General features: G+C 46.4%; 2 protein-coding genes and 1 non-coding gene across 3 annotated transcripts; 1 reads left to right on the top strand and 2 right to left on the bottom strand.

Moving 5' to 3' along the window:
- Positions 1–4,517: 4,517 nt before the first annotated feature.
- Positions 4,518–4,656, bottom strand: LOC117841762 (small nucleolar RNA Z247). The gene has a single exon (XR_004637349.1). It is a non-coding gene; the product is annotated as a small nucleolar RNA Z247 (small nucleolar RNA).
- A 1,770-nt stretch (positions 4,657–6,426) lies between these two features.
- Positions 6,427–7,560, bottom strand: LOC117837782 (uncharacterized). The gene is made up of 2 exons (XM_034717547.2): positions 7,237–7,560; positions 6,427–7,131 (listed from the first exon to the last, which is right to left on the bottom strand). The coding sequence occupies exons 1-2, from the start codon at positions 7,558–7,560 to the stop codon at positions 6,427–6,429; spliced, it is 1,029 nt and encodes a 342-aa protein (XP_034573438.2).
- A 307-nt stretch (positions 7,561–7,867) lies between these two features.
- Positions 7,868–11,817, top strand: LOC140221531 (protein ALP1-like). Its single transcript, XM_072291310.1, has 6 exons — positions 7,868–8,018; positions 9,774–9,816; positions 9,901–9,931; positions 10,472–10,981; positions 11,063–11,288; positions 11,369–11,817. The coding sequence occupies exons 1-6, from the start codon at positions 7,868–7,870 to the stop codon at positions 11,815–11,817; spliced, it is 1,410 nt and encodes a 469-aa protein (XP_072147411.1).
- Positions 11,818–12,109: the final 292 nt, after the last annotated feature.

Here is a 12,109-nt window from a genome sequence, read left to right as displayed (position 1 = left end):
AAACACCCCCTAAACATGAGACAGTATGGATGCTCAGCTTCATCTTGTTGAATGCAAAACGGCAATGCTAAGCCGTTCCAGACCCGTATATTAGGCAGCGCAACTGGAGCGATCGAGCCGGGCCCCCAAAAATTAGGGCCCAACTATTGGGCTTTAACTAGAGGTTAAGAAGATATTGGTATGCAATATTCGTCCTTTAATCCTATAACATGAGTACCTAATTTCATATTGTAGTTCTTTGTATGCAAAATAGCATGTACTTGTTACTTATATACTGGAATCCAAATATATCTCGATTATTTGATTTCACTACTATAGTATATATAGGACCCCCATTTCTTGGTTTGCTCTAGGGCCTCAAAATCTCCGGTACAGCCCTGAGCTGCTCCGCAGAATGAAAACGGTACTTATATCTTTTCTGGAATTGCTGCTTGAAAAGAACAACTTATAATCCTCTGTTGGAACAAGGAGGGCCTCCTCTGGCGACGCTCGCAAGGAAGGCCTTGTCGTTGATTGGAGGAGCTCATTAACATCCAAACTCAGGTGCTCTATTTGATGCCTAGGACTTGCTCCTTTTTGTTCAGATACAATAGAAGCAATCATTACTTGCTCACGTGTTGCAATCGCTATTTGCTTCTTTTGATCTGTGCAATCTCGAGATCTACAGGTGCAGCAGCAGGCATTTTCAGCATCTCTGTAAAGTTTCAGAGGCGCACAAGCTTGGAGGAACGCCGTCCCTGATCCTTGGGTGCGGCGGTTGCATGTTAATTGACGTAAAAAAGATTTACAATATATAAACCCCTAGAGATATATTTTGGCCATAGTTCAAATCTATCTTGATTACAACAAACTCTACAACAACCTGACCAAAGTATATCCCGTGATCTATAGGAGTCCAGAAACATCACGCCATATCTCTAACACTCCCCCTCAATCTAAACTTCGTAAGTTAAGATTGTTCTTGAACGTCTCCAGTTGCCGCACAGCCAGTGGTTTTGTAAATCCAGCAGCTACTTGATCCTTCCTTTGTAGAAATATATTCAATGTCAAGCAATTTTCTTGCTACCCTTTCTCGCACAAAATGGTAATCAACCTCTATATGTTTAGTACGAGCATGAAACACTGGATTGGCAGAAAGATACTTAGCTCTAATATTATCACACCATAATTTAGCAGCTCTTGGTGCTTGGATTCCCAATTCAAGCAGCAAGGTTTGTATCCACATAACCTCAGTCGTTGCATTGGCAGCAGCTTTATACTCAGTACTCGATCTTGATACTGTAGCTTGTTTCCTTGCACTCCAGGATATAAGATTAGACCCCAAGAATACAACAAAGCCACCAGTTGAGCGCCTATTATCTGGACATCCTGCCCAATCTGCATCTGAAAATGCACTCATAAGAAGCGAGGGTGACTTGCAAATTTTAAGTCCAGTCTTCAAAGTATGTTTTAGATATCTCAAAATTCTTTTCACAGCCATCTAATGAATAGTTGTTGGCGCATGGAAGGACTGACAAACCTTATTAACTGCATATGAGGTATCTGGTCGAGTCAGGGTCAGATATTGCAGTGCACCTACCGCTTCTATAGTTTGTAACATCCTTCGGTCCAAGCATAGACCCTTCATGAGCCGACAGTTTTTCAGACGTAGACAACGGTGAACTTACAGGTTTACAGTCCATCATATCCACACGTTGCAACACATCATTGGCATATTTTTCTTGTGTCAAAAGAATACCGTTTTTTACTTTATTTACCTCTATACCAAGGAAATAATGCAACTCTCCAAGATCCTTGAGAGCAAACTCCTTGTTTAGATCCAGTAACTAACATGCAGTAGCCTCTTGAGTAGAACTAGCAACAATTATATCATCAACATAAATGAGTATAAATATTGTAACTGTTCCCTTAAAGAACAAAGATGTATCAGCCCTTGATGCTTTAAAACCAAGCTCATACAATTTACTGCTCAATCTTGAATACCATACTCTTGGTGCCTGCTTAAGACCATAGAGAGGTTTGTCTAACTTGCAAATAAATCCAGGCATCACTGGATCCTCATATCCAGGAGGTTGCTTCATATACACCTCTCCCTCCAAGAAGCCATGAAGAAAAGCATTCTGTACGTCTAGCTGTCGCAGGCTCCATCCCCGAGATGCAGCAATAGATAAAATAGTTCTGATAGTGGCAGGTTTTACAACAAGACTAAACGTGTCTTCATAATCAATACCATATCGTTATTTAAAACCTTTTGCAACCAAGCGGGCTTTGTATCTGTCAAGACTTCCATCAGATTTGCGCTTGACTTTATAGATCCATTTGCAATCAATAATATTGATACCCTTTCTTGGCGGAACTAGGTGCCACGTTTTATTTTTAATCAACGCATTATATTCTGCATCCATAGCTGATCCTCAATCCATGTTGTTCATTGCTTCATCTAAATTTTGGGGTTCACCAGAAGCTGTAAAGCATCCATACCTTACTGTTCCATCGGTGTAGTTTTTCGGTTTGCGGATCCCATCACGCAGATGAGTACGCAGTGGTGCAGGTGCTTCCATCGCAGAAGATCCCACCGGCAGCTCCGCAGAGGATCCCATCGGCAGCGCAGAAGCTGGCGCTCCAGGTGATTCTCCAGCCGATGGTGTTCCAGCCAATTCCCCAGCCGATTCCGTTGGCGCAGAGGCAGCACCTGGAGCAATGCCGATTTCCGTGTCCGGGGGAAGTGCAGATCCAAAATCGTACTGTGATGCGCCAGGAGACCTATTTTCAACAGAAACTTCACCAAACACATTAGAGGGGTTAGGTAAATCAAATACATGATCATCTATTAATTCCGCCTCAGAAGCAAAGGAAGAATTAAGGAGTTCTGGTGGAAGAAGGGATATTTCAGAATGAAGGCGGGCTCCAGCATTTTCATGAAGTGCAGAGAATGGAAAGACTGATTCATCAAAAATAACATCTCGAGAGATATACACACGGCCCGATGCAACATCTAAGCACTTGAAGCCCTTGTGAAGATTACTGTAGCCGAGGAAAACACACTGCTTGGAGCGAAAAGCTAATTTGTGCTTGTTATAGGGACGCAGGTTTGGCCAACAGGCACACCTAAAAGTGCGCAAGGAAGAGTAATCAGGCTTTTGTGTAAATAGGCACTCAAACGGTGTTTTATATTGCAGGACTTTACTTGGCACACGATTTATAAGGAAGACAACAGTTATAAAGGCTTCATCTCAAAATTTTAGTAGCATAGAGGCATGTGCAAGAAGAGATAGGCCGACTTCAACAATATAACGATGTTTCCGTTCAACAACCCCGTTCTGCTGATGAGCATGAGGACATGAGACATGACGAGTGATCCCAATTTTATTGAAAAAGGTATGAAGTCGTTGATACTCTCCCCCCCCCCCAGTCGGTTTGCACAGAAATAATCTTACAATCAAAGAGTCTTTCTACCATACTTTGAAACTCATGGAATTTCTGAAACACTTCAGACTTATATTTAAGGAATTAGATCCAGGTAAACTTGCTAAAATCATTGATAAAGCTAACATAGTATTTTCCGTCCTCCAACGGAGTCTAAAGCAGGACCCCAAACATCTGAATGAACAAGCTCCAAAGGAACACGAGAGATACTGTTTGATCTACTATAGGGTAATTGATGACTCTTTGCCTTTTGACATGCATCACACATGGATTGTTTATTCGACTCAAGGGAACAAGGTAGATTATTGCTGCTAATAACTTTAGTAATAATAGGGGAGGAAGGATGACCTAAATGACTATACCACCAAGAGAAAGTTGGCTTGACTGCTCCATACGCCTGCTTAACTGAATAAGTTGAGGGGAGAGGGTAGAGGCCCTTGTAACATCTCCCCCTAAGAATCGTGTTCCTCGTGGCCTGATCCTTAATAAGAAAATAATCAGGGTGAAATTCAAGGAAGGCTGAGTTATCTTTAGCAAGGCGATGAACAGAAATGAGATTTTTTGTAGCTTTTGGAACATGAAGGATATTGTTAAGATGCAAAGTACGAGTGGGGGTTGGGACAACAGTATGACCAATGTGTTTAATTTACATACCTGCTCCACTAGCGGTGTGAATCTGGTCGTTGCCTTTGTATTTGTCACGTATGGAGAGCTTCTCCAGCTCACTTGTGATGTGATCTGTCGCTCCAGTGTCGGTGTACCAATTGGTGTCGATGTTGTAGGAGTTCATTGTCGCAGCTACAAGATGCTCGTCGGGGACGTAGTTCTCATCATAGTGATGCCAGCAGTTGGAAGCAAGATGCCCTTTCTTGTAGCACACTTGACACAAGGGGCGTTCATCGGAGCTGCCCCCCGTGTAACGCTGGCTGGAACCTCCACCACGTTGCTGGTTGTTGTTACCGCGACCACGTCCTGGGCCACGACCACGTCCTGTGCGACCATGACCGTTGCCGCGGTTGTTGGAGGCGCCCTGGCCCACTCTGTTGGCGACATAACAGAGGAGCCGGCTCCATCTTGAAGCTCCATTCGAGTCTTGAAACTGAGGAGTTGAGAGTAGAGCTCAAGGATCGAGATCGCCTCAACCCTTGCGGCAATCGCTGTCACCACCGGGTTGTACTCGGAGTCGAGACCATTGCAAATGTGAGAGATGAGTTCTTCATCGTCCATCGGCTTCTCAGCAGCAAGCATCTCATCGGCATATCCTTTCATCTTGGTAAAATAATCAGTAATGGACGAGTTACCTTTCTTTGTAGTCATTAGTGCAAAACGCACGTTCATCGTCCTGGCACGGGTTTAGGCAGAGAGCATGCGCTCCACCTCAACCCATGCCTACGCCGCAGTCGTTGCAGCAGTGATCTGGGCAAAGACTTCCTTCTCCACCGATGAGAAGATCAGCCCTAGGACCTGTTGGTCCCGAGCATACCACTCTTCGTATGCCGGATTTGGCATAGTAGCAGACGTGTCGTCGACCTTCTTCTTGTCGATTGTAGCGGCTGGTGCGACGATCTTGTCGGTGACGTGGCCCTCCATGCGCGCACCGCATATAGCGGTGAGCACCTGCGCTTTCCATAGCGTATGGTTGGTCTTGGCGAGCTTCTCAGTGATCTGGACGCCGAGTAGCGGATTGGAGGCGCTTGAACTAGATGCCATGGAATCGATCTAGGCTCTGATTACCATGTAAAGTTTCAGAGGCGCACAAGCATGGAGGAACGCCGTCCTTGATCCTTAGGTGCGGCGGTTGCATGTTAATTGACGTACAAAAAGATTTACAATATATAGACCCCTAGAGAAATACTTTGGCCATAGTTCAAATCTATCTTGATTACAACAAACTCTACAACAACCTAGCCAAAGTATATCCCATGATCTATTGGAGTCCAGATACATCACGCCATATCTCTAACAATCTCTTGGACCTTTGCTCTTTTCTTTGAGCGTCAGTTATTTCCTTTGTTTCTTGAGTTCAGTGGTTCAAGCAGCAGTGTACCTCAGATGCTTTTTTGCACTACTGAGGAAATGCTACTGCTCTACTGTAAAGCACATTGTGTAGACTATTGACCGAATTATTTGCTACTCATTCCAAGGCCCAACCCAGCTATGGAACTATTCAGTTGTCTATAAAGGAAGTGAAAAGTGATCATCACATTCTTCTAGGAACTAGATTCAGTCTGCAACCGTAATGCATGGTGCACTGCTAATCACAGCACCCTCCTTATACGAAGTTTCTGCCATTTAAGGTTAATTGTAATCGCACCCCTTGCACATACATGCCTGAATAATTTATCCTCGATGTTTCATTCTCGTAATTTTACTGAATCCAACATGGCTTGGTGACTTTGCTACGTACCCACAACCGTCAGAGAGGTTTTAGCATCGACGTTCTCGAAAGCCTCGAGAGTCTCCAGCTAGATGAAATCAGTGAGCTGAACTCCCACATGCTAGCATAAGGAGGGTCAATTAACTCCAGAATTCTCATCAGGCATCACCCACATTTCTGAATCTTGCCAACCCAACAAGAACAAGCATTCAGAAATTCAGAACACGCTTAATCGATGCAAAAGTGCACAGAATATTGCCATGCCAATGCGTGTCCTAGTGTCCTACCATCGGCAATTCCCCTGCTCTTAGAAAAATTATTAGGCACCGGTTCCGGTTCATTCCTCGATCAGATTCCAAAAAAATTAACATGATCCCTAGGCGAGTTCATGGGTTCCACTCGTCGCCGTCGTAGATCAGCGGCGCGGACGGGATCATAAGCTGGCAAGCTGCTGCACCTCCTCATCGAAGCTCCCGAGGGTTGGGAAGAGGAAGATCGTCTGATCGGCGGCGACAGGTTCGGCATCTCCTCGTCGTCGGCCGCACGGCTTGCCAGCGGCTTCTTCGCCGGCTTCTCATCATCGCCTGCACGTCTCACGTTGTATTACATCATTGCACGTGTCATCACCACTTAACCAAGATAAAAAGTGGATTCAGAGAGAAGGCCATCGAGAGCTCACCGGAGAGGCAGCCGCGTTTGCCGCCAAGGTTGAGGAGCCCCTCTTCTTGGGTGCAGTGCAAAGGGGTGTCACCGCCTTCCGATCGGCTGCTACGGCCACCGGAGGGCCCCGACGAGTCGATGTTCTCGTGGCTGACCAACCCGGGCATGGTTCCAAAGTTTACCAGGCTGGCGGCCGCGGCCACCTGCTGATGTTCCGGATCGCAGAGGAACGCCGTCTCGAGCGTCGCGCCGGTGGCGATCGCTGCTGATTGGATCGAAGGGAGCTCCCGGTGCGCCATGGGCGGCAACAACGGTGCCAGTGGCAAATAATTGCTGGGGTCGATCTTCAGGTCGTCGATGGAGGGGAGCGGCCGCGGCTCCCGCGCGGCCATGCCGAAGTGGTAGATCGCCGCCGGTGAGTCCGAGGCCGGTGGCGGCAGTGACAGCAAGGTGAGTGGATCGGCCGCGTCGAAGAGGAACGGCGGCCGCTCTTGGGGTTTGACGCGGTCGTCGGCGCCGGCGTCCAGGATGGTGTTGGGACCGCCGGCGCGGATGAGGGCAACCTCGTGCTCGACCTCCGGAGGGTACAGCGGGAGGCCGGCGCGCTCACGCCGCTTCATCCGCGTGTTCCAATAGTTCTTGATCTCGTTGTCCGTCCTCCCTGGCAGCTGTGCACGTACTAAAAAAGATCAAATCTCGTAGCAGATCGCATCTCACGAATATAAACTTAAATCAATCACAGATAAAAGTGATTGTTGATCGATTCTGCTTACATGCGCGGCGATGCGCGCCCACTTGTTGCCGAGGAGTGCGTGGAGGCGGAGGAAGAGGAGCTCCTCCTCCGGCGACATGGCGCCCCGCTTGAGGTCCGGACGGAGGTGGTTCGTCCACCGCAGCCGGCAGCTCTTGCCGCAGCGCCGCAGGCCCGTCTTCCGGCGCACCTTGTCCCAATTCCCTTCCCCGTGGCGCTGCACATGGCCGACCAGCTTCTCGTCTTCCTCGGCCGTCCACGAGCCTTTCTTCAGGCTAGCGTCCTCCTCCCCCGGTGCCTGCTTCTTCTCTACGGATCTCTTCGTGCTCCCTTCATCACGCGCCATACCAACAGCAACAAGGCATATGTCGCCGTCACTCGCCCGCCGTCGCAAGTGGCGGCGCGGCACCTCGGGTGTGCACCCGTCTCCGGCCTCTCTCCTCCTCTTCCTTCTCTTCCTCGAGTATGCACGGGGAGAAGAGGGGGGAGAGGCAAATGATCTCGCCGCTGGAACTTGCGCATTATCGTCGCATGGGCAAAGAGGAGATTAAGGAGAAATAACGGGGCCATGAACCATTAAAAAAAAACTGGACCTCAGCAACGATTATTAGGGGGGAAGACGACTGCATTATTACGCTGTGCATTATCGTGGCATGGACAAGGAGAATGCTAAGGAGAAATGGAGCCATGAACTATCAAAGAACTGCAACCTATCAACACCTAGCATTATATTGGCGATGATCAATAGGGAAAGAAAGAACTGGGTAGCTTCTGTTTTTGAAGACAAGAAGAGGAGGCATCGTGGTATTTGGATGCATGCAATGCAAACCGGTCAAAATATTAGGAGCTATTCAATTGCTCCCGATCCGGTTTGCACATGCATGCACGGTCGAATGGCGGATTGTTTTCGGCACGCGTGAACATGCATCGTCCTCCCTTTTTATCCTCTGACCACTCGCACCATGCACCATGGAAGTCTAAAACCCAATAACTTCTTGAGATAATGCTACAGTCCTTTCTTCTGCTGTAGAGCCATTCGCCGATGCTAGGTTCTCCTAGGTCTCAATTCGTCTTTAATGGCTCCATTTTTCCTTGAATCTGTATAGGCATCAATCGCTCGAGATTTGTGTATCTCTCAGTCACTTTTGATGATGGATCCCATAGCTGAGATGGGGTGGAGGGTGTTTATTTGTGCAACCTGAAGGTTTTCTGCAATCGGGTCCGCCATGCTGTTTCGTGCGCCCGTTAAGAAAATGGACCCGGCACGCTGCAGGAATAAGATGTGGTAGATGGTTTTGGGCTTCATTTTTTGTTTTTGGGCCAATGTTTTTAAACACACAGCTCAAGCGGGTCTTTCAGAAAAAAGAAGCCTAACATGACAAGTGTCCAAAAAGAAGAAAGGAGGGACGAGCGACTGATTTGTTGTGAGAGAAAAACACTGTTTGGTGGCTGATAAGCTGGCTGAATAAGCTGAAGCGAACAGCCCGTGTGCTTGGATTGGATAACGCGGCGTACTCACGTCTAATCATGCGTGGGCTAAGTTGTGGCCTCATTCATGAATGTTCTAGAAAGAAGTATTGTATGAATGTTCTAGAAACACTTAAAGATAGCTTTGTGAAGACATTTTGGTCATTTCATCCTTCAAAAGGTGAACTATCTTGGTAACCGTGTCGGCAAAATTGCCAAGTATTGGTTAGCATTTTCCTCTACACTTAAGGACACATTGTTGAAATGAGTCTCAAGATCTGGTTGTTTGTTGGGTGACCTATGATTTCTTCGAACCAATTTAAATAGCTTTACAATTATTTTTGTATGGACAATGTGGCAGTTATATTAGATCCATGTGCGAACCCATCAAACAAGAACGGTGCATCATGTATTTGCCTCAGCCACTGTGTGACTGGTCCGTTTGGATGCACAAGAAACATAAAAAAGTTCTTTTTAGCTAGTTAAACTTTCGTACTAGTAATTGCTACTTTGTGATCATGCCACCTTCATTTAATTTGGGGAACAAGTGATGGCATTTCAGTCTTTTAGAGCGCGTTTGCTTCCCCGTATATGGCTCGGCCTGGCCCTCGGGATACAACGTCGAAGTGATTGGATGCCTGTATTCGTACCTGAGCCTGGCCCTCGGCGTGCAAGACAGCCCCCCGAGCCTGGCTGCCGGGAAACGAAAATGGATTCCGTTTCTTGGCGGCCTGGCTCGTGCGGGACGCGAGCGCGCCCTCGGTGCCCAGAAAAAATGGCTCCTCAGATGCAGGCGAGAGATGCGGGGGCGTGCGGGAAGCTAGGGTTACCGCCGCCCCTTTCGCGCCTTCCATCCACGCTATATCTTCACCGCCGCCGCCCCTCTCCCCATTCTCTCCCTCGCACTCGCCCTCTGCCTCTCCGCTCTGAGCTCTCCCGCTTCCTCGTGTCCTCCTCTTCCTGCTCGTCCAGATCTGAGTGGTGGTAGCAGGTAATGCATCTTCTCTTCCTTGTGCTTCAGATCCACGGTGTTTGAGGCTCGATTCAATCGGTGGTTGACCTTTCGCTTCTCCCTCTCTTCATTTTCCGCAGGTTTGAGGTTCGATTCGTCGGGGTTTCGTGGCAAAGAGAGCAGGTAACCTGTAATCCCTCGCAGATCTGGTGTTGCTCCCTTTCTCCATCAGTTTTTTTGGGGTCCTAATGTTTTGAGCATTTGTAGGGTCGGATCTGTGCTGGTGATTTCGTTGGAGGTAAAAAGGCAAGTTTTTTCTTTTAGGGTTTCGATCTGTTCTTGTTTCTCCCGATTGGATCTTGCATGTTGTGATACTAATCCCTCTCCCTCATGTGCAGATCTGCCTTTATCTTGCCTTACCCGTTGAACTCTTGAAAGCCCTCCGACTTTTTTCTGAAGGAGCTAGCGGTAACGATTTTTCCAGTGAGCCTTTGTCATTAGCCGATGATGGTTGCTTACTTACTCTGGAAACTGAGCACATGTTCTTAGCCGATGATGAATGCTTATTTACTTTCAACAGTGAGCACATGTTCTTAGCCGATGATGCATGCTTATTTACTTTCAACAGTAAGCACATGTTCTTGGCCGATGATATTACGTTATAAATATGAAAACTGAGCACATGTCCTTAGCCAATGATGCATTCTTATTACACTGATTTACCTATATGTGAGCACTTGTGCATTAGGCGATGCTGCAGTTTTTTTTCCTGACCCACTTGTTGAATGCTCAAAATGATTTGTTGTTTTGCTGAGACATGCTTTGCATTGTGTAATAGATGAACCCTGTCGACCAGAGACGCATGCTTGTGATAAAAGCTGCTGCTTTTGTGTCTGTCATCTATGCATACTTCATGAGTAGGCTCAGGGTGGCCTATAATTCACAGACTCAGATTACATATGCCCCAATGAGTGCTATGGATGAGGAACGCCAAGCCAACCTGAACAAAATTTTTAATTGTAATGACATAGAATGTGTGAACATGTTGCGTATGCGTAGAGCTCCCTTTTTCAACCCGTGTAACCTGCTTAGGGATAGAAACTTGCTAAGGGACACAATAAACAGTACTGTGGAGGAACAAGTAGCAATGTTTCTCCATGTTGTGGGACACAACCAGAGATTTAGAGTAATCCACCAAACATTTAGGAGATCCATGGAAACAGTAAGTAGGTATTTTAGAGAGGTCTTGTATGCTATTGGTGAGCTGAGGGGAGAGATGATAAGGCCACCATCAACTGAGGCAGCACTTAAAATCAGAACAAGCCCAAAGTGGTATCCTTATTTTAAGGTAATTAAATGAATGTAAGGTTTACCTGTACCTAACTGCAGTCGTGACCAAACTTTAATCACAAGTCTTGCTATAATGTAGGATTGTATTGGTGCAATAGATGGTACTCATGTTCATGCTAGAGTACCAGCAAAGATATCTGCAGCATTCAAGGGTAGGAAGCACTATCCTACTCAAAATGTGCTTGCTGCAGTTGACTTTGATCTGAGGTTCACTTATGTGCTAGCTGGATGGGAGGGATCTGCACATGATGCACTCATTCTAGCTGATGCTCTAGAGAGGGATGATGGGTTAAGGGTTCCTCCAGGTACTTGTAACAGAAACTTTTAGACAAACCACAAATTGGGATTTCACATAACCACTACAACTGATTCTTGGCTACTTTAGGTAAATTCTACCTAGTGGACGCTGGCTATGCATGTCGTCCTGGATTTATGCCCCCTTACCGAGCCACTAGATACCACTTGAAAGAATATGGTGGAAGAAATTATCCTACCAATAAGAAAGAGTTGTTCAACTTGAGGCATTCAAGCCTAAGGGTCACAGTTGAGAGGGCATTTGGGGCTTTAAAGAATCGATTCCGTATTCTAGACAACAAGCCCTACCACCCATTCAAGACACAAGTCAAATTAGTTCTTGCATGTTGTATTCTTCATAATTGGATAATTGGCCATGGTCAGGATGAGGTTATTCCTGATAAAGCAACATGGGAACCTAATTGTAGTAATACTGCACCTGCTGATGGTTCTCATACAGATGACAATTTAGATTGGGGTACAAGAAGGAATGAAATTGCAAATGATATGTGGAACAATAGGGGCACCTCTCATGTGTAGAGCTTGCTGTTTGTGTGCAATGATCAACTGCTGTTCTGTTAGCTGAGCCAATGCACTTGTGCAATGATGATGTAATAATATGTTGTATGAACAACTAGACTGAGGCTATGTACATGTGCAATGATCATTTCATCCTCTATTTCTTTTACCTTCACTGAGGCTAAGTACATGTGCAATGATTATTTATTCCACTGTTGTTCTGTTACCTTCACTGAGGCTAAGTACATGTGTAATGATTATTTATTCCACTATTTCTTTTACCTTCCCTGAGGCTAAGTACATGTGCAATGAT

Source organism: Setaria viridis, chromosome 1, assembly GCF_005286985.2.
Source record: "Setaria viridis chromosome 1, Setaria_viridis_v4.0, whole genome shotgun sequence".
NCBI lineage: Eukaryota > Viridiplantae > Streptophyta > Magnoliopsida > Poales > Poaceae > Setaria > Setaria viridis.
This window is presented reverse-complemented; position numbering and strand designations above follow the sequence as displayed.

Coding starts and splice junctions, on each gene's coding strand:
- LOC117837782 (XM_034717547.2), bottom strand. CDS start 7,560: ATGGCGCGTGATGAAGGGAGCACGAAGAGATCCGTAGAGAAGAAGCAG. Junction 7,132..7,236: donor GGGCGCGCATCGCCGCGCAT/GTAAGCAGAATC, acceptor GTACGTGCACAG/CTGCCAGGGAGGACGGACAA.
- LOC140221531 (XM_072291310.1), top strand. CDS start 7,868: ATGGACAAGGAGAATGCTAAGGAGAAATGGAGCCATGAACTATCAAAG. Junction 9,932..10,471: donor TGCTGGTGATTTCGTTGGAG/GTAAAAAGGCAA, acceptor ATTGTGTAATAG/ATGAACCCTGTCGACCAGAG. Junction 11,289..11,368: donor TGGGTTAAGGGTTCCTCCAG/GTACTTGTAACA, acceptor TGGCTACTTTAG/GTAAATTCTACCTAGTGGAC.